Genomic DNA, 20881 nt, shown 5'->3' on the forward strand with positions numbered 1-20881 from the left:
GACTCGCCTAAATGTCGAAAATTCAAAATCTGACCTATTTAAAGACTAAGGCATTTGTCACGGGTATTCTCTAAACTCCTTATACATCACTGAAAACTATTTGTACGAGTCGTAATTTGAAAACTATTTGTACGAGTCGTAATTTGAAAACTATTTGTACGACTCGTAATTTGAAAACTATTTGTACGACTCGTAATTGAAAACTATTTGTACTAGTCGTAATTTGAAAACTATTTGTACGACTCGTAATTGAAAACTATTTGTACTAGTCGTAATTTGAAAACTATTTGTACGAGTCGTAATTTGAACACTAAAACGTTTACATCTCAGCGATGACCCCAAGGATGTGTATCAAATTTTACAGTCAATACAAATGGAACATTCGTGATGTAACGAAATTGTAACCAGAGAAAACCACCAATATAGTACTACCTCGTTAAATAAAACACTGATTTTTAAGTGATATGACACTCCTTAGAATAGATAGGCCTATTGTATATTAAAACAATATAATATATGAATAATATATATATAACAGAGATAGATTATTTAAATAGTGTTTTGAATCAACCTATATTGTTGTTGTTTCTGAATGACGAATTAACGACGGAAGTTTGTATATTACAATTCATCAAGGTATAAAACCTGAATTCTGGACAGGGGTGTGAAATGTTTGAATAAAACAAAAGGTCAATTAATCGTTTAAAAAATATATAATTATACCTGACAAAATAATATCGTGATTATATATAGGCAGCAGCAATCAGATTTAAGAAAATAACAAAAATGGCGGTCTGTACCTTTTGTATCTCTCGGGGTTAAAGAAGTTGTCAAATTACGGGCTAAAACAACGAGTGAATGTGGGTTTAGTTGAGTCAATAAAATGAAACGGGGCAAGCATCTTAACATCGACAGTTTCCTAAACTAACAAGGGGGCTGAATTGACTGTCTTAGTGAATGGTTTAGCATCTAAAGGGGGAGGGTACTAAATTTGAAATGACAGGTTCAAACAATTTCTACCTTTTCCAAATCCATCCATCTTTCCAAACTTTTCGAGTTAGTTCAATCTACCCCCCAAATTAAATTCCGGTAAACCGACCCTGGTAAATAAATAAACCAGCTTCTGAACACAAATATCACCCAGGGTTGTTTGATGTCATGTCAACTATCGGCAACTCTTTTAATTCCTGTAGGGTGAAGATTTTGACGGGAGGGGCGACCCAGAGTGAGTTAGCTTCACGGATCAGGTGTGAAATATTGAGGAATTGTCGCCGAGCCGCGAGAAAAATCGTGTGACGAAACGGTGTGGAGAGTCGCGTTCCACGAGTAAGACTTGGGGGTTACACACTTTAGACCATGTGGTCAGGAATTTTAACGTGTAAAGTATTTTTGGAGTCGGTAGGGTTTTCATTATTTCTGGTCTCTAATATATTTTGTGTTCGAGAATCGACGTTACAGAATCGTAAACAAGTTGAAGCAGAGCAAAACACATTTTAAACTATTATTACAAATTTTACGAAGATTTATTACACATGCACGAAGATAGGTGATGCTTGAAATCACTTGTGACAGCCCCATTATTTTAATAAGCATTGTAAAAACTTATTTATATTGTTTTGAAGAAATTATTGAGTGTAGTTGGTATTAACATCGTTAAATTTTCGAAAAAAAATCATTTAAAAACGATTGAAAATGCTGTCAAAAAACCTATAATCATAATGCAGAATTAAAGCTTTTTTTTCTTTCTTTCATAAAAAAAAAATAAACAGATCACAATGTTCAAGTTGTGAACGTTTATTTTGTGCCGTTTATTGATAACGTTATTGAGTGTGACTCGTATAGTGGTCCCTAGAGGGGGATACAGATTAGAATATTATTCTCTGTGGAGCACACCCGTCGTGAGATGAACTAATTGGCAAGCTGTATCCAGTCTTAAATTCGCTCTTGTTATCTCCGTTATTTTCTTCAAGTGCTCGTCGAGTGTAAGTTTACAAGTTTTACTCTATGTCTTTTTGATATACAAAGTAAACAGCTACACAAATTAAAACACAGACGCAGGACGATAATTTTCCATAAATATAAAAGTAAGGCGGGCCACCTATTGGCTGACTCAACACAGCTAAGGCTTGCCTCTTTTCATAACTTGGAGAATAGCGAGCGATATCATTTTTTAAAGTTAGCTGAGAATTATGGTGTATTTGTCTCGCGCTGTAAGGTTATGGCCCGGCTGTATTAGAAGACAAAGTCTTGTGGAGACGGTATTATTGATATTTTAGACTTGACAGAGGTTAGATGCATTACTCGGGTGATGTTATGATACAGTTGAATCCTCGTCACAAGTTGTGAAGAACTTTATATTATTGTATGATTGTGTGGTCTATCATTTATGAAAGGGAATAGAGTTGAACGGACCGCCTGCGAACAGTCAGCTAGTTAATCCTGTTCACCATTACGTAATTTGGAAAGAAATTTTGGGAGGTCAGAGGTCGAACAATAGATGAATCTATGACAAGCGAGTCGATATGTATTGAAGCCAATGGTGTTTGTAGATGGACAGTGGTGTATTATAAGTTTGTGTGTGATTGTGTGATTGTCTCTCACTGGACATTGCTCACTGAGCCTTACCCATCATCATACAATCTCGCGATTCAGCTGTCAAACACGACTCAACGATAATAGGGAGGTGCTATAACAGCCAATCAAAACGCCGGTTACAATTTGATTATGATAATCACGGGCCGGATTATTGATAATCATAATTTGGACATGCGCAGTGAGGTGAAGTATATAATGGAAATATTGAAAGTGTAACCATAATCATTTTACTGTAAGACGTCCGGGGGTCGAAATCATGTCACGCCGTAAACAGCAACGACCGAGACACTTTGAGAGTGAATTGGAAGATTTAGGTAAAACTGTTGCCGAGGATTTAACCACACAGGGTAAGTGAGATACGCAGCCTGATTTACATAGTTTCAGCACATGTTTGTTGATATGATGGACTTATGGACATATATATAATAAGGACTTGTGTTTTATTGTGATGTAACAAGCGGAGGATCTCTACTTGGGACTAAAAAGTTTGTAAGATAGTTGTTCTTTTCTTTGATTCCCCAGGAACTAAATCATGTCTATACTGTTACTTATTTGGAAGTGTTGTTTACAAATCCGGAACTTGTTTTTTTTTTATTTCTCTCTCTCGTACGAGTTTCAACCATTTCTACTTTATAGGTTTGTTTTTAAAATGTCTTTGACAACTCGCGTGCACATGTTCTTTTAGATCGTCTGCTCTTATTCAGGTTCAATTTTATAGCCGTCTGCAAGCTTCATTACTGATAGTCTATGTTTACTACCGTCTTGGTTTGTTTCGCGGTACATTCATTTGTTTAGAGGTTTCAAGTAAAAAAGCCTTTTCTTTTAAAGAAAAAAAACTTTCTTTCTGGACTTGAGTTGTCAAAGTTTTGAGAAAAGTTTTTAGCAATCCCGTTTATTGGACATCCAGTTATCCTGACAATTGCCGCGCGTTTGTACTTAGTCGTTTCTAAGTTTCGACATTGCCTCGTGGATAGTGTAGTTTCGAGTATTTCGAGAAACGAGTTACGTATAATTTTAATTTACGGGATTTCAAGTTGTCAGTGTCAGACTGGAGTTAAAAGTAGAGCTTTTTCTTCTTTTCGCCACCCACTAAGCACGCGAGTTGCTCGTGAGTTGGTATTGTTGTTGAGTTGTTTTATTCGCCTCTGGACGCCCGTCTCTTCAAATCTTCGCTTCTTTTTACAAACTTGTATTCTCTCTATACGAACTGTTTGTCAACGTGTGATGATTATTCAATCACTTTCAAACATTTCAAATTATATCAGTCATATAAATGAGATGGGCAGATGGCGAAACGTTTAACATTTCAATATTTAGAGGTGTTTTTTATGCCCCTGTTACCGAGCTCGGGCACTTCAGAGTTTCTTTTCTTTACGTTTTATTAAAAAAGAGTTAGGCCTCGTAAAATGTCTTCTAAAATATTCAATTTTTGTTCGATATTAACAGTGATTATGAATAAAATCATAAAATGGCCTCGCGCGTTTTTACCCCACAAAAGGTGGTGAATTGTATACAAATTATTTTAATGGTTATAATTTCTGATAATATTTCATAGTAGTGTATCAGTTGCGAGTAAAATGACTTCATCTAACAATATGAATTGAAGGCAGTATTCTCGTGCAATTCGTTTATCAGTTATGTTACGTTATCTAATATTCCTCACAAAAAAATACCAACAAAAAAAATAAAAAAGGTTTTTCAAATTCTCTAGATTTGAAACGATATATAGAAATTCAAGAATAATTCACAAAGATATCAGAAGTCGTGTGAGTAAATGGATTCTTATGTTTGATTTATTTTGCCGTATTGTGAAGCCTTTTTATCATGATGTTGAATTGTCTAATATTTCATAAACATGTTATATTAAAATATGATAATTAATCGAGATCGACTGTCTTTTGTTCGTTCAAGGTTTTAATTTGATTATAAAAGGCGAACAAAGTGGATTTATTTTAATCAAAAACTGTCTTCGTTTCATTGAACGGTTTTCAATAGACGTATTCTTCTTGGGATTCTTTTCTTTTCATCCGGTGTTTTCACAAGAACACAGTTCCTTACAAAAACATAAAGATTAACTATTATTGAATTGAGGAAAATTACATTAAGTCTTGGTGTATTAACACTTTTAACAATTACAATGTTTTTATAAAAGAGTGTAGTTTTAACAAAACGTATAGTAATAAGCTAAACCCTTGATTGTGTTGAAATCCCCTTGAAAAAAAAACCCAAACCTTTTAACATGGGACTTAAAAACAAGCTATTTACTTGAGAAAATATATAGAATAATAATTTTGCAAATCCAGACATTTTTGTTATTGATTTTGTGAATATTCAATTAGTTTATTCATATATTGATTTTGTAATTTTGATTATGTTGTATTTTTTATGAGCCAGTAATACAATAATTTTCAAGAACTCTGTGATTGTAATTTGTAAATTAATAATTTATGAAAAATATTGATTAAGTTGTTTTTTTTTCGAAATGTTAAAGACAGTTAATTAACTTGCATGGTTTAGATGAATTATTGAATGAATATTTTCTAAAGAACAACTCAGTTTCAAGTGGCCTCTAATATTACTCAAGGGTTTGTGAATTTTTGACATTTTCAAACTTGGACAGGGTTTAAGCAGCATGATTCCAGTTTAGATGAAAGTCTTTGAGATTTGAGAATATAGCTGTAGGGAAGATCAAAAATCTGAATCTTAGTTCTGTGATATTTTTAACCGAAATGTTGCCCAGATTAATGTGAGATAATAAGAGAAACAGTGAAATAAACCATATGTATATCGAGAATAGTGGTTTTATATATATACTATACCTATTTCTATCTATAAAACTATTCTCTATCAGTTAAACACTTTTACCATGGTATATAACAATATATCAAAGTTACATTGTATACAATATTTTATATATTGTTGCCAATTATTATAATTTAATATTAAATTGTAATAAAACTATAGTATATAATAGATTATTACAATTTATTGTATACATTGTTTCAAATTAAACTATTAATATACAAATATAACCTACAGTACATTGTAATACACTGTTTCTTTATCAATACCTGTATGTATGATTAAACTATTACTTATAGTATATATTACATTATTACAATTTATTGTATACATTGTTTCAAATTAAACTATTAACATACAAAATATAACCTACAGTACATTGTAATACACCGTTTCTGTATTAATACATGTATAAGTATATAATTAAACTATAACCCACGGTACAATACTACATTGTAATGCACAGTTTCTATATTAATACTATAACTTATAGCATACTTTTTAATTGTTTAACATATAAAACCCTTTCTATATTAATATATAAAATTGATAACCACTCTGATAACATATGTAGATACTTGAAATATAAACCCAAACTAAACAACAATTCATTATTTCATATTTAATACAAGTTATGGTGAACCTTCTGTATTATAACCATTAATAATGCATAACATTTACATCCACTTCCTGCACCAAAATGGATTCTACTATCAATGTACCCCTAACATCTTCAAAATTTCAATAATATCAATATTGTTATATGTGATTAATTACCCTTGGTTCTAAATTGCAGTATTTAAATCAATCAAATTACAGTATTGAAATCAATCAAATTACAATATTGAAATCAATCAAATTGCAATATTGAAATCAATCAAATTGCAATATTTATATCAATCAAATTGTATCTAAAAGATGAAAGAGTTTTGTTGAGAATTCTTCCATGTGATTTTGTGGAGTTGCAAGTATTCTAGACATCTAAGATTATGATTATTCATTCATCAAATTTAGATTATAAGAATTTGATGAATTGGCACATTGTGTGTGAACAGAGAAATCTGAAGTATTCTATTTCATTTTTTTGTGATTTTGTAATTTTCTTTGTCAAAAATGACAAATTATCAGGAATGATGTTACATCCATAAAAGGATGCAAAGCTTTCATTTTTGTTGTAAAAAAAGCAAATTATAGAATAAAAGGAAGCTGGGTGATGTGCATATTTTTGACGTACAATTTGATGTATCATCCTATGTTTGACAATGCTACGAAATAGGAATATTTATAGGTTTTTATAGAACATACAGGTTGTTTATTTTACTCAGTTTCCAGGCGATGTAAATTTATTTGGACAAAAAATTGATTTTTGCTGTTTATTTCTGTTGTGATACATGTTGAACGAATCTAGTCAAACTTGAGTCGATGAAGTGACGAGGTTGGGAGAAACCTTGATCTGCTCGTTAAATACACCACAATAGGACCCTGAGTTAAAATGGTTACTTGAGTGTTATTTTTTTATTTACCCTATTGGGTATATGTTGTCGAGTACAGTCGACTCCGGGTAAACGTGTAGTCATCCTGAATTGATTTCTTCAGAAGTAGAGTGATTTAAAGTATATTAAAAATTAATGATTGGTATACTATGTTAAATTACATTTCAATAGATTTCTTCACCTTTTCTTCATCTTAATGATTCCTGATTTCTCGTACTCTTTATTCCTGGCAATAGATTCCTTTCAGTATTTTACAATTCCTTTATCATGCCGTGATTTAGTCCTGACTCACAAGAATCATTTAAACCAAGTTTGCATAAAACCGGAAACAAAATAAAACATTGAAAAATGTTTCAAATAGTCAACTCCTCACAAAATAAATACAGCTATATATGCATGACTAAGATTGGTAACGGTGTTATGTGCATATATATCAGATATTGCACAGTAAATTAAACAATGTATCAGATAAGTAGCAACATTGTTTTAATATTATCATATTTATATACATTATTTACTGTGGTATATAAGATAAACATGTATATTAAATTGACATCCACATGATCAAACATAATCTATGAAAATTTAAGAAAGGAGAACTACAAAAAAAACTAATTTGACTAAAACATGAATAAAGGATTCTATAGCCATTTTGTTTGCTGATAGTTAATTTCCCAAAGTTAGAATATATTTGATTGTGCTTGCTGAAACAGATTTTTAAAAGTTAAAATATGGGTATTTTTGTTGTGAGTTATATTTGTTGACCCAACTGTCAAGTTGTACTGTTAGTGGTACAAGTTGAAAACAATCCAATATTTGAGTTCTGGCTGACTAGAGTCTGTATTGAAGCCCTTTCTCTGGTTATTCATAGTTCGGTCTTACTCTTGATTAACATCTCTCATTAACCCAATTAGGTTTAGTATGACATAAGAGTTGTAACATCTTAGAAATGAAATGGGGTTCAACATCTTACTGTTCTGCTCTGACTGATCCTATTGGGCTAATGAAGATGGGCATACGCCTTACAGTGTGCTATGAGGGAAATTTTTCCTGGGCAGCGGCACTACAGCCTACTCTCATATCAAATTCCGACTGCCAAGGGATATTTTACGTGCACAATAGAGGTATAGACACATGGTTTCATTCTCAAAACTCCTTATAGGCTGAAGAAAATCTTTCACTTATTTTGAAAATATTTTATTTTGGTCCAGCCATATCTTGCCTGCACTGTAATTCATCGACTGCACTTTCAGTAAGGAGTTGATTTGTTAGTCTAGGATTTTATTAGAGAGCCATTCATTACCATTTATCCTACTTTTTGTAAAAATTGTGGATTTTGATTGTTAATATTGTAAATAATATTGACTGTCTTTGATCAGATCAAAAGATATAATAAAAGAATATAAAAGAAATACTAAATAACCTGGCAGAATGAATGAAGTATTTTATGATATTAATGTAATTGATGTTAATACACCTGTTGATTGATCAAGTTATGAAGTTAATACACACTGATGATTATCTTGTTAAACGTCTTGTCAACTGTAATCTACACTATGTGACATGTATAGAAACAATCAATTACACCTGGATATAATATAGAGTCAATATTATCATATCATAATTCATACCTGTAGTGATGAAATCTCGTTATCTCAGGTAGACAGATTATTGACCTGATAATTTATACGATTTATATTGTTAACTAATCGGATTCATTTGCTCACTGGATTAATTAAAGAAATCTTGATTTTACAAAGTGCAATATAGAGGAAACTTTTCACCCATTTAAACTTGCTCCAAAAGAATTAAATATAATTTATTGTCGAGTATTGATATCCATTTTAAATTGCACTTTAGAGAATGTATAAAGTATATTTGATAGTGTATATATTAAATTGATATGGAAGTGCTTAGTGTATTTTGAATGTATAATTGGATTTGGGGTGTTGTTGATAAGTGCATACTAAATGTATATTTCAGAAGTGTATATTGCACATTAGAGAATGTATAAAGTATATTTGATGAGAGTGTATATTTTAAATTGAAATGAAAGCAGTTTGTCTTGGTGTATTTTGAATGTATAATTGGATTTGGGATTTTGTTGATAAGTGCATACTAATGTATATTGCACATTAGAGAATGTATAAAGTATATTTGATAGTGTATATTTTAAATTGAAATGGAAGTGCTTAGTGTGTTTTGAATGTATAATTGGATTTAGGATGTTGTTGATAAGTGCATACTAGTGTATATTGCACATTGGAGAATGTATAAAGTATATTTGATTAGTGTGTATTTTGAATGTATAATTTGATTTGAGATGTTGTTCATTAGTGTATATTCAGTGTATAATAGGATATGGATGTTATTGGTGAGTGTATACTAAATGTGTATATTGAATGTTAATAAATTTGATTTGGTTACACAATGTGAACAACACTTGCAAGATTAATTGTCATGTTTGTGTATTGATATGAATATATATATACAATGTAATGTGTATTAACCCAGATAGATATACATAAATATTAGTTGTACTTGTTGATTGACATATGAGGAGATAGGTTACAATTAATTAAAGCAACATTTATTCAAATGATATATTAATACTTTTGATATGCATAGTAGGTGTAGGAGGACTGCACTACACACAAAGGAAAAACAAACCTGTGGACATGACACAATCTACACAAAACAACAAATATTAAATCAACTGAAGGGATAAGTGATACTTGCACTTACAAAGTAAAAAAAAAAAGGATTTGCTAAAGAAAAAAGTGGGTTACGCTATAGATAAGAATAAAGTTATTACAAAGTCTTGCTTTAGGCTATAATTTTGTCAGTGATAAGTGAATTTAAGGCTGATCTATGTATCAGATATATGTACCTATGTTACAAATTTACCTGTAGGCCATACCAACAATAATAACCTGTCAATGTAGATTTCATTCAAACTAATTACACTTTTTATTTAATTGATAAAATGACATTTATTGGTTTCTGTCTTTCTCTCTGTCTCGTTCATCATCTTCATCATCATCTTTGACATCTTCTTGACGAGTTTTCATACAGGTGAGTCCTCTTACCTGTATAACAATCAACCTTTGTTTAAGCTTCGCTAACTAACTACCTGATGGTAATTTACATTTGACTGACATATATTAGCTGCCACTCAAAATCATGTCAATTAATATATTCATTTCATTTTTGGGATATATTTAGTCATGGATATCATCTCGTTTTATCATAACAGATTCAATTATCATCATTCATCAATTAATTATAGAATTTTTGATTATTTTATTGATTGGGTGGCCTCCTTAATTCTGTCATTTCCATGTTTATTGGTCTCGAGTTACATTAAATATTATTAATAATTGACATGTGAAACTTGATTTAGTATTTGTCAATCTTAATATTATCAGAACATTGTCTCAAGATGTTGTTTCTATTTTTTTGCAAAATATTTGAAAAATAATCCTTTTTTTTTATTCAATAATTTTCTGCTCAATTTTATTAACCTTTACAATGGCGTTTATCAGATAATAAAGACAACCAGCTCAGTATAAAATAGACCATACAGGAAAACATTAAAAATGGAGTTCCCCAAGAACTCGCATAATATACTATATATAGAAGAAGAAATCTTATTGCTTAAAAAAAACCTTAAACGGTTATGTGCATATACAAATAAAAATAATAGAAATATACATGTAACAAACAAAGGATACATACATGGACATAATTATACAAAGATACACAACTTTATAAAGACATGAACGAATTGTATACAAAAGCTCCTTTCTACATGGTGATCTTTATTTAAACTTGAGTATAAATTTGAGAATGCAACGCTTGTAAGTTAAGTAACCATTATTTTTCGTGACACTGAAACTTGAGAATCGCCTTAAATCCACCCCTTCTCTTTCTAAGTAAACTCAATCTCCATAGCTCCAATTTAATCATACACTATCACCAAAAGTAAATTAATTTATAATTTATATCTATCTTTCCTCTATCATCCCACTTATTATATTTCAAACCTCGGAAAACATACATCAAATTTACCCCATCTAATTAACGAGAGCATCTAGTAAACGAAACATTTTCTTTAGTAAAAGGCTTTGATCAAAGACTTAACCGAGAATTGATAATAGTTGAACATCTTTTGTATATTTGTATCTAGTTACAGTTTATATGTTTAATCACTGCTTTTCTTTCAAATTCCAGATGATGTTAGATCCTTTGATCTTTTTAACTACTTTTTATTTTCAACCTCATCAAACTGTTTCTCTTTACTTACATGGCAAAAAATACTTTAATTGAAAGTACGAAAGGAAATTTGAAATTATGTAATATAAAAAAAGAGTCGGGGTTTTGTTCAGTTAAAGAGTTCTTTCAGTAAAGTAGTTTGTGTAATTTAACAAGTTATTTGACTAGCAAACAATGGTTGAATAGATAGAATAGGTTTAACTTATAGCCCCTTTGTTCCTAGCTGGACAAGCAGTCAAGCATCCCTAGGGTGTAGCTACCCCCTTAAGGAACATTGTATTATATTTAAGAAAAGTGGAAAGGGGATAATAATAGGTGTAACCCCCCTATTTCCTGTGTGAATTTGTAATTTATTCTGACTTCCATTTTGTAAGTGTTACTTCATATTACCTCATAGCAATCACATGACTTCCAATCATTTCCCTTATTAGGAACTCTAAGAAATTGGGGTTCCACCCCTTTTACAGCAATTCACTTAACTAATATATGTGATGCAGTGTTATGTAATATTTGATAGGAATCTCTTAGCCTGTCTGTAATTTAGAGACTAGAATTAAACAGTTTAAAAGATTTAGGCCTACAGAGATTTAAGGTATGTTGACCATGTGATAGGTTCATTATGTGTTGAACAACTTATTTAATAATCCATAAAAAGGGATATGATGACCGAAACATCCCTCGTATTCGATCTCTCTGGTCTGACAGTGAAATATGGTGTAGCAAACTAGTCACAAATACAACTCAGTAAGTAAAAGAAATTGTTTAATGATAATAGATTGTTTTCTATAGTAAATGGGGGGGGGGGAGGGGGTTGGATGGCCGAATGGTTAGCGAGATCACGTTGTATCATAAGGTCTGTCATTGAATCAACTGGCTTGGTTTCAAATCCCCAGTTGTACGTGACAAGGAGTAGGGTTGTCTGTCCAACCTCGTGGGTTTTCTCCAGGTTCTCTGGTTTCCTCTCACTGCTAAAGACCCCTACACACAAGCAAATTATTGAAATAAAATTGAATCATATGTTTTCCCAAAATGACCTAGTTTGTGTCATGAGGATGTTAAACCTCAAATCTATCTATCTATCTATCTCTCTCTCTCTCTCCCTTTCTCTCTCTCTATATAAATTGTGAATGATAATAATTTTATTATAGCATTGTTCATATTCACAAATAGATACACATCCATACACAATATATATGACATAGTAGCCATATATTATATTAAAATTTACATATTTATCAACAATGTTTCCATCCAATTATTATTTATACTACATTTTAATTATGAATAATAACTGTTGGTTTAATAAACATTAATATATTAACAATGTTTCCATCCAATTAGTATTTATACCACACTTTAATTATAATTAATAAATGTTGGTTTAATAAACATTAATATATTATATAATTTATAAGTGTTGGTTTAATAAACATTAATATAACATCTAATAAATCTACCAATGTGTATTCCCAACCCACATAAAACAGCTTATTAAACCTTTAAATCTAATATTTATAATACCCACAAACATCAAACATAATATCAGATTCTTTGTATTTGTAATATTAGAGAAATGGCTTTATATTTTTTGTCAGGTATAAGTATAGACAGACATCATAAATATTCGAGATATTTTTATAATATCCAAAAAAAATATGCCTAAAGAAGATAAAAGAGGTAAAACGAAGTTTTGTATTTATTCTGTGATGATGTATGATATGGGTTTATCATTGAGTTATGAAATATTGTAGATGAAAGTTATTAGATGTTTTAGATATAATTTGATTTATGAAATGGTTATATTGGGCTTGTTTTTCTCGTATATAAATATTATTTATTATTTAATCTTGGTTTGGCCTACATGACCATGAATAAAGTACAGTAAGACCTCAGAAGTTGTGACCCTTTGCCAGTGGTGTAGGAAGGAGGGCCTGACAAGAACAGCTGTCTAGTTGTTCGGATGGGATGGAAAACCGAGGTCCTGTGTATACATTGGTGTGCATGTAAAAGATCCTTTGGCAGTTGGAATTCAATATAAGAGTAGGCCAATATGCCACTGCCTGGGCAAAATTTCCTAATAGCACACTGTATGGAGTATGCCCATCTTCATTAGCCCAGTCAGAGCAGAACAGTAGGACGTTAAACCCCATTTCATTTCAGAAGTAGTGAAAAAACCTTCAAATCTGAACTCATGTGCAGGTATTGGATACAATTGATAAAAATCTTTCTGAATAGAAAAAAATTATATGTTCATGATCATATGGGATAGTTATGTCAATAAGATACTTTTAGCCAAGGCAGTGCTTAACATGCAGTTGCTACATGAAATCGCAGTTGTTGAGATTCGCTACCAATAAATTTTTCGAACTTTGATCCTTATAGAATGAAATATTGCGACAAACTAATCCCCAGTTCTTTCAATATTAATAAATGTTTAAATAATAACCAAGCTTTGATCATTTAATAAAATAAATCGTAATCCAATATCGAAATCCTAGATTCACATACAATATTTCATAATCGGGACAACAAAACCCCCTGAAGATATATCATATCCTATTTGATCCCTCCGATATCAATCTTTACTATTTATGAGATTAACCCCTGAAAATATTTGACCTTTAGTATGATATTCACCAATCTCCATTTTTCTGCCTAATTTGAAAACAAAGGAAACAGAATTTATTTATGATGAAGGCTAGCAAAAACATCAATAAATTTCATAATTGTTTTAAGACACTTGGAAAGATTTTGACATGGTCTTTGATAAGAAGGTCTGCAATATTGTAATAACCACGTTGATTTATGGCATGGAGGTCATCTTCAATACTTCTTCATGTTGTGGCGTATTATTCGTATAATATCAGTGTATTATCAATTTACCTTGTTATATAAACCAAGGGTTTTTGAAATTCCTGAGGAATAAATTAGAAAATTAATTATTATGTAGGAAAGGGCGTTGGATGGAAGTTATAAAACGCCAAGGTTATCTACCATTAAAATGTTTTATTGCCTTGTAAATTAATAATCCTAATCCTTTGTTCATCCAACATGATATCAGATTGGTTGTGGTTTTAAAGACAAATTATTTATCTTGAGGAAAATATATTTTTGGATTATAAAGTTAATTTTGTAAATCAGTAAACTTTGTGACCTTCCCCTTATCGTACTAAAATTCAAACTTAATTGGCCATAAATAATCAAATTGATTCTCTGTGTTTTGAAATGTATTTTTATTCTGGATTAGAGAACAGGCCATGAGTGTTTCTGTAATCCCCTCCTCTTCCTGTATATGTCAATTCAACACTTTATAACATCAATTAGATTACTAATTCCATTTATTTATTTTTTTCCATTCAGTATAAATGTACATATATTTTGAATCTTTAATACCCTATTTTCCTGTTCACCCTATTACAACTTGATCAAATTAGATCCCCAATTCATTTTAATTAATTTCTACATTCAATTCAGTTAAATGATATAGATGTACATATACACGTATTTTGATTCCTTCAAAACTTCAGACCCTTATTTTCCCTTTCATATGACATGTATATTAATGAGTATATTTAGCCAGGATTAAGGAACTGAACAGGGACACAGCCCTGAGGGTCACATTTCTTGTTTTTATTTAAAAGAGGGTAATTAATATGATTAAGTAACATAAATGTAAAAATGGGGAGTTTAATCGCTGTATTAATTAGTGTCATGTTGGATATTTGATATTGTATAGGGAATTTCATTCGCACATATCTGCCTTACCCCCCAACTTCTCACACTCTGAGCTGTCTTAACACCCGTTATGTAAGATTGTATCACAGGGACTCACTATAATATACTTGCACTGTTTTTCTTTATTTTGGCTTTCATTAGTGTCATCTGTAGACTTTTGTAACATATTGGAAAAAATAATATAAAAGTTAACACAAGTTTGCTGTCTTTTATTAAATTATGTAAGAGAAGGACGACATCCAACCTCAACCCTGCCGAACATTTATTTTTCTTTTTATGACATCTTGAGACTTGGGTCATTCTTAGCGCAGCGGCTTTTGTTTTGAGGGTGTTTGCAAAAAAAAATCTTTTGACACATGGAAAGTTGAAACGTATGTGTAAAAGTTTTTGATGCATTAAAAGTTGCGAATTTGGGGTGTTTTGTTGGAAAGTTAAGTTAAAAGAATCGCAAAAATAAAAAAAAAATGACAATGACAAGCAGATTTTTTTTTTTTTTTTTTAGAGTTTGAGCAATGGTTTGAATTTATATCTGCCTATTGCAGGCCTTTCTTTAGGCTTGAAAAATTATCTTAATTATTAATTAGACATTAATTAACTTATCCAGGCCATAATCAACTCTCAATGGCATCGGATTTCTCCGATATTAAATAGATTAGAACAGTTCAGCCATATTTTGATTTAAGCTAAAAATTGGAGGAGGGGAATTAGGTTCGAACAACCAGTAACGGTGGTTGAAATTATTGCACACGTTTTGTCAAACCTTCAAAGGCTAATATCTTCGCTTGCAATAGAGTAATTCGAATGAAATTTTTAAATTATTCATTTTACATTATCTGTTTTCGAACTATTGTAGCAAGAATGGCTAGCTCTTTATCTAAATCTTACATAATGTATCTTTGATTGATTATTTGAATGGGACAGAAATTCTACATATGGTTTGAAAATCATCCCAGCTGAAACGGAACAATCATTAGACATAGATTCATTTTAATACACATTGGTTATTACCGTAAATGTTCTCCCATCTCCTAAAATGAAAGCCCTAAATCTGCGATGTCATGTATTTGATTGTTATCACACAGTGTGATCAGGAACAATAACTCCCTTTTAAAAACCCTTATATTTATTATCCCTTATAAATATATCACTGTAATTTGTCAGGCTTTTCAATGTTTGCTGGTTAATTACATAATGAGAAACTGATATAAATTTATGGTAGATGTTAAAAAGTGATTAGTATGTTCAGAGCAATGAAGCATGGGGATATTCCATTCACTAGAACATCCCTTTATTAAACCCCTTTTATTGTGACCCCTACATGGTAATTTTTGTTACGTAACACCTTCAATGACCCTGGTTATATTAATACAATGCATATTATAATGAATGGACTGGCTACTCCTAAACAAAATGTGACCCTAGTCTTTTCAATTTTGCGGACAATTACACAGGGATCATCGAAATTATTACAAATGTATGAAATTCCTTTGTTGACTTGATATATCTTATTGTTGCCTAATGTCTAAAGCCTGGATAATAAAGACAAGACACAGGTGGTCATATTTATTGTCCAGTTACAAGTATAAGCTCCATTCATTGGATATTGAGAATTGTGTAATTTTTGTCAGCTCTCAAGAAATGATACTGTTACTCACCGAACAAAAGATTTCCTCGGAGATGATAAATTTTATTGAGAATCGTTGAACCGTTTCGACTTGTCATTTTCCAGTGAGGGGCTGCGAAGAAAGCTGAGCATCCATAGACGCCCATTGTTTTGCAATTTTGGACACAGTGACATGATTTGCTGTTTGTTCAATGGCAACATTTTATGTTAAAAGCTATTAAAAGATGTCTGCATCAACGATCACAAAATGTCTTTCTATTTGAGACGATCAACTGTCCAGACGTAATAACTTATTGAATATGTCTGAGGGGGTGGTGTCCAAGTGTTATTACAATATGAATAGTTTAGTTGAAATTAAGGACATTTTAAGGATTTAAATGACTGGCCACCTCTTAAAGGTATACTCCCCTTTTCTGTCCGTGGGCTCAATTCATGATTATAATCCATATTCTTAAAGTTATAATTGCAAATTTTCAAGTTATATTTTTAAAATGTATTAAAATAAAGCCTTAAAATAGATGGTATCCATAAACAGTCCTACCTTGTTAAAGAATAATCCTATTAATCCTATAATTCGCTATTGCCAGCTGAGAAATTGGCAAAAATATCATTTTTAACTTCAAATTCCAATGTTGGAAAATGGCTGCCCCATGTTGTCAATAGCAAAACAGAGGAGGTAATTGTGTTGTTATTTCCTGTGTCATAGATTTTTAAGGGTGGGAAATAATGCCCATGATCGTATAATAGTGATTTGATAACCTATTGAGCAAAAGACATAGAAATAATTATGTTTTGACTTTCTTAGAAAATTTGAAATTCTCGCTTTAAGATGATAATAAATTGAATTGCCAGATTCATATCATATGGAATAGTAACGAATATAAGAATTGGGAGTTTCAAACATTGAAATAGAGAGATGGGGTTTAACATCCACTCGACACAAACTAGATCATTTTGGAACTAACATGGTTTGATTTTATTTTAATAATTTGCTTGCGCAACGAAAACCAGAGGACCCGGAGATAACCCCACATACAACCAGAGAATCAAAACCACACCAGTTGACTCAATGACAGACCTTATAATACAACGTGCTCGCATTAACCATTCGAACCCCCCTCCCCCCCCCCCCCCCCATTGTATTTAAGAAATGTGATGGGTTTTTTAACTCTAATCAGAGATTGAATGTGGTTTGTTTCTAAATGCTGCTTCCTTAATATTACTAATACAGATGAATCATATATCCAATTTATGTCTAACAATATTTTATAACTCATGCGTGCGTATTCCATACCTAGTGAAATATTAATTAGTTTTAATTTAATTGTTTTTAACTAAAACGACGTCAGTATGGACAATACCAATAAGGGAGTGGAGACTTAACAACTATGTTAACATTAGGAAAAACACTTCTCTTTTGTTTCCCGATTTTAAGGAAAAGTGTGTAAGACAATGGCTGGTAGGTTTTGTACCTATTTGTGTGTAAATACCCAAGTATTTGACATGTAAATATCTGTTTAAATGATATACTTCTAGAATAACCCAGTCATTATTAGAATTACAAGTGAACTTGAAAGATAAAATGTAAAGGTGAATAGGGTTAATAGTACTGCTACTGAAACAATGTCAGCCATTTCAAGGTTTGTGTTTTGCCCAGGTTCTCCGGTTTCCTTCCACTTCTAAAGACGCTAATGCGCAAGAGAATGATTGAAATAAAATTGAACCATATATTACTCCCGAAATGGCCTAGTTTGTGTCGCGTGGATGTTAAAAACCATATCTCTCTCTCTCTCTCTTTCAAGGTTTGTCTGTTGTAGGGGTGTAAGATATTGTTTACCCAATAGCAATACTATGGTAATAGTGAAAATTACCAACAATAGTTACCCCTAGTCTGCTATATCACTGTTGATGGAAGTGGACATTAAGCAGTAGTATACTAATACTACTAGAACTACTAGTGGACTCTGTTGCTTCCAGAGTAGTTTCGTTGGATGAGTGGTTTAACGTTTATGCTGTAGTTCATAAGGTCTGTCATTGAGTTAAGTCACATGGTTTTGATTGGAAGCTTGTACCTGACAAGGAGTATGGTCTCCAGGGAATTGTTGAAAGAAGAGTATACAATATTTTAGTCTCTGGTGCTCCCTTCTTCCCCTTCTCTCTCTTCCTCCCTTCCTCCCCCTTTCTCTCTCTCTAAGAAACTGCTTAAGATTATACTTTATTTAATGTTCAAATCAAAAAAAAATAAACGTAACATCGACCCTTTAAACCTTTCTTTACATATATACAGAAGTCATGTTTGACCATTTAAAACAATCTCCATTATAAGTAGCCGTGAGTTTACTTTAGAACAAAGGGAGATGTTGACCCCGTGTCAATTTGTCTTTAGTATTAATAAGAGTGTCCACAGTAGCTAATAAGGTTTAAAAAGGGGGCTGAAAACTCATCGAATTATTGTCGACTGTGTAAGTATAATATGGGATATATTTGAGGGGTTTAAAAGGATGTATTTTAAGGGGGGTTATAACATAAAAGGGATCTTAACATAATATTATGCAAGACATTAAAAGATTGTGAGAGTAAAGGAGGCAGATGAATGGCTCAATGACAGATTTTGGCTTCATATGGATTTTTTCATTTTTTCTGTTGGCGACTGTGTTTAATTTGACATTGAGTCTAAGAAAACAAGCCCAAGGGTGTTTAAGGGTTTCAACCCTAGGTTTTAATCCCTCGTCTACTTATAAAGGAAGGGTAATGTCAACACAGTAAGAATACTGGCAACACGCTACCGCAACAATCATTAACGACCTTGTTTATTCTACAAATGACGATGATAATCGAAGCTCGTTTATCCGCTTCTTGCCTCAAGGATTTACCCGTTTCTCTGAGTGAGGACGTCATTTTCTACGGTAATAGAAATGCTTCAGTCAAATTTGTGATAATTTAGCGTGAAAAGATTTTAAAATTGAAGTTGATAGATTGAATAATAGAGGCAAAGATGAAGAAAGAAAATGCGATATTGACAGTGTTTATTGAAGTTATTATAACCATATAGTATAATTATATCCAAGCAGATGTCGTCTTTAACTTTTTATTCAGATAGTTACTTGAATTTTATTATATGAAAGAACTTCTTTCTGTGTTCAGTCATATGATCCGCCTTGAACAATGCCACGAAAAATGATTTTTAAATTGATAAAATTTTGACATGGTGCCACAACCCATATTAATGTCCGATTGACAAAAACGGCCTGATTTTAAATGTAAATTTTTCTTGTCTAAGGTTATTATTCTTAAATAACAAGCTATGAATAAATAATGAAATTAATTTCAAGATCAGCCTACACTTGTGTTTTGATTTCATTTTCTGTAATTTAGTCCAATATTTGTCTTGCTGTGTGAAAGATGTTCTTTATTAAGTTGAAATTCTTTTTCTTTGTTTGGATAAAAAAAAATTGAATTATGAGTATGAAACAGAGGGTTGAACGTTTTTGGTTGAGGATGAATTTGGACCCAGATTATTTCAGCTGCCTTGTCCAGATTCTAATATGCATTCATTCAATAATTTGTGCAAGTATTAAAAATCTTTTCATTCATTCATTCCAAGTATTAAAAATCTTTTCATTCATTCATTAAAACTCATTCATTCATTTCATTCATTCATTCATTCCTTCATGCAAATTTGAAAAAACTTTGCTTCATTCATGCAAATTTGAAAAACTTTGCTTCATTCATGCAAATTTGAAAAAAACTTTGCTTCATTCACGCAAATTTGATAAGACTTTGGTTCATTCATACAAATGTTTTAAACTTTCATTCCTAATTTAAATTGTAAGAGCGTGTAAATATTAGTTATTTTAAAACTATGTAACCACTCATCCTCTACTCCTCTTCCCACCTCGACACATATATCATGCCAATTAATATTTTAAAAATGTCGGCAGAAGAATGGAAAGATGTTTTCCTACACTCCTATATTGACATTTCATAAACAACATTTTTACACTTTGATTCAGAAAAAAATATAGACCAAAATATGATTCATAAGAAGAAAACGCTCCCAAAAATTCGCGCTGATGACCTTTAAGGCAAACTTTGTTTGTTCCTGCCAAGGAATAAAGACGAATATAGACATGTGTATCATATGAAGAAAAAATTGTTCAAATATGAAATCTTTTAAAACCGTGATTAAATAAATAATGTGAATGTGATAATATAGTCTATATAATATGAGTAGACAATAGGAAAAGATATACATTGTATCTATATTAAGTATAGTATTGTATACTATGTATATTATAGTATATATAAGTTTAAGATTATCATATATACATAGTAAACTATTATATACCACGTTACC

At 31.4% G+C, this 20881-nt stretch overlaps 1 protein-coding gene across 2 annotated transcripts in view; it reads left to right on the forward strand.

Moving 5' to 3' along the window:
* Nucleotides 1–2182: 2182 nt before the first annotated feature.
* The window catches only part of LOC126816431 (sal-like protein 1), a 71537-nt gene continuing 52838 nt past the window's right edge, over nucleotides 2183–20881 (forward strand). The window contains exon 1 of one of the 2 annotated variants that reach the window (XM_050542983.1): nucleotides 2183–2942. In XM_050542983.1, the coding sequence (XP_050398940.1) occupies nucleotides 2852–2942 (91 nt within the window). In that variant the 5' untranslated portion in view covers nucleotides 2183–2851. The remainder of the gene's footprint in view (nucleotides 2943–20881) is intronic. The other variant, XM_050542982.2, reaches the window with a different exon arrangement.

Source organism: Patella vulgata, chromosome 3 (genome assembly GCF_932274485.2).
Source record: "Patella vulgata chromosome 3, xgPatVulg1.2, whole genome shotgun sequence".
Lineage (NCBI taxonomy): Eukaryota > Metazoa > Mollusca > Gastropoda > Patellidae > Patella > Patella vulgata.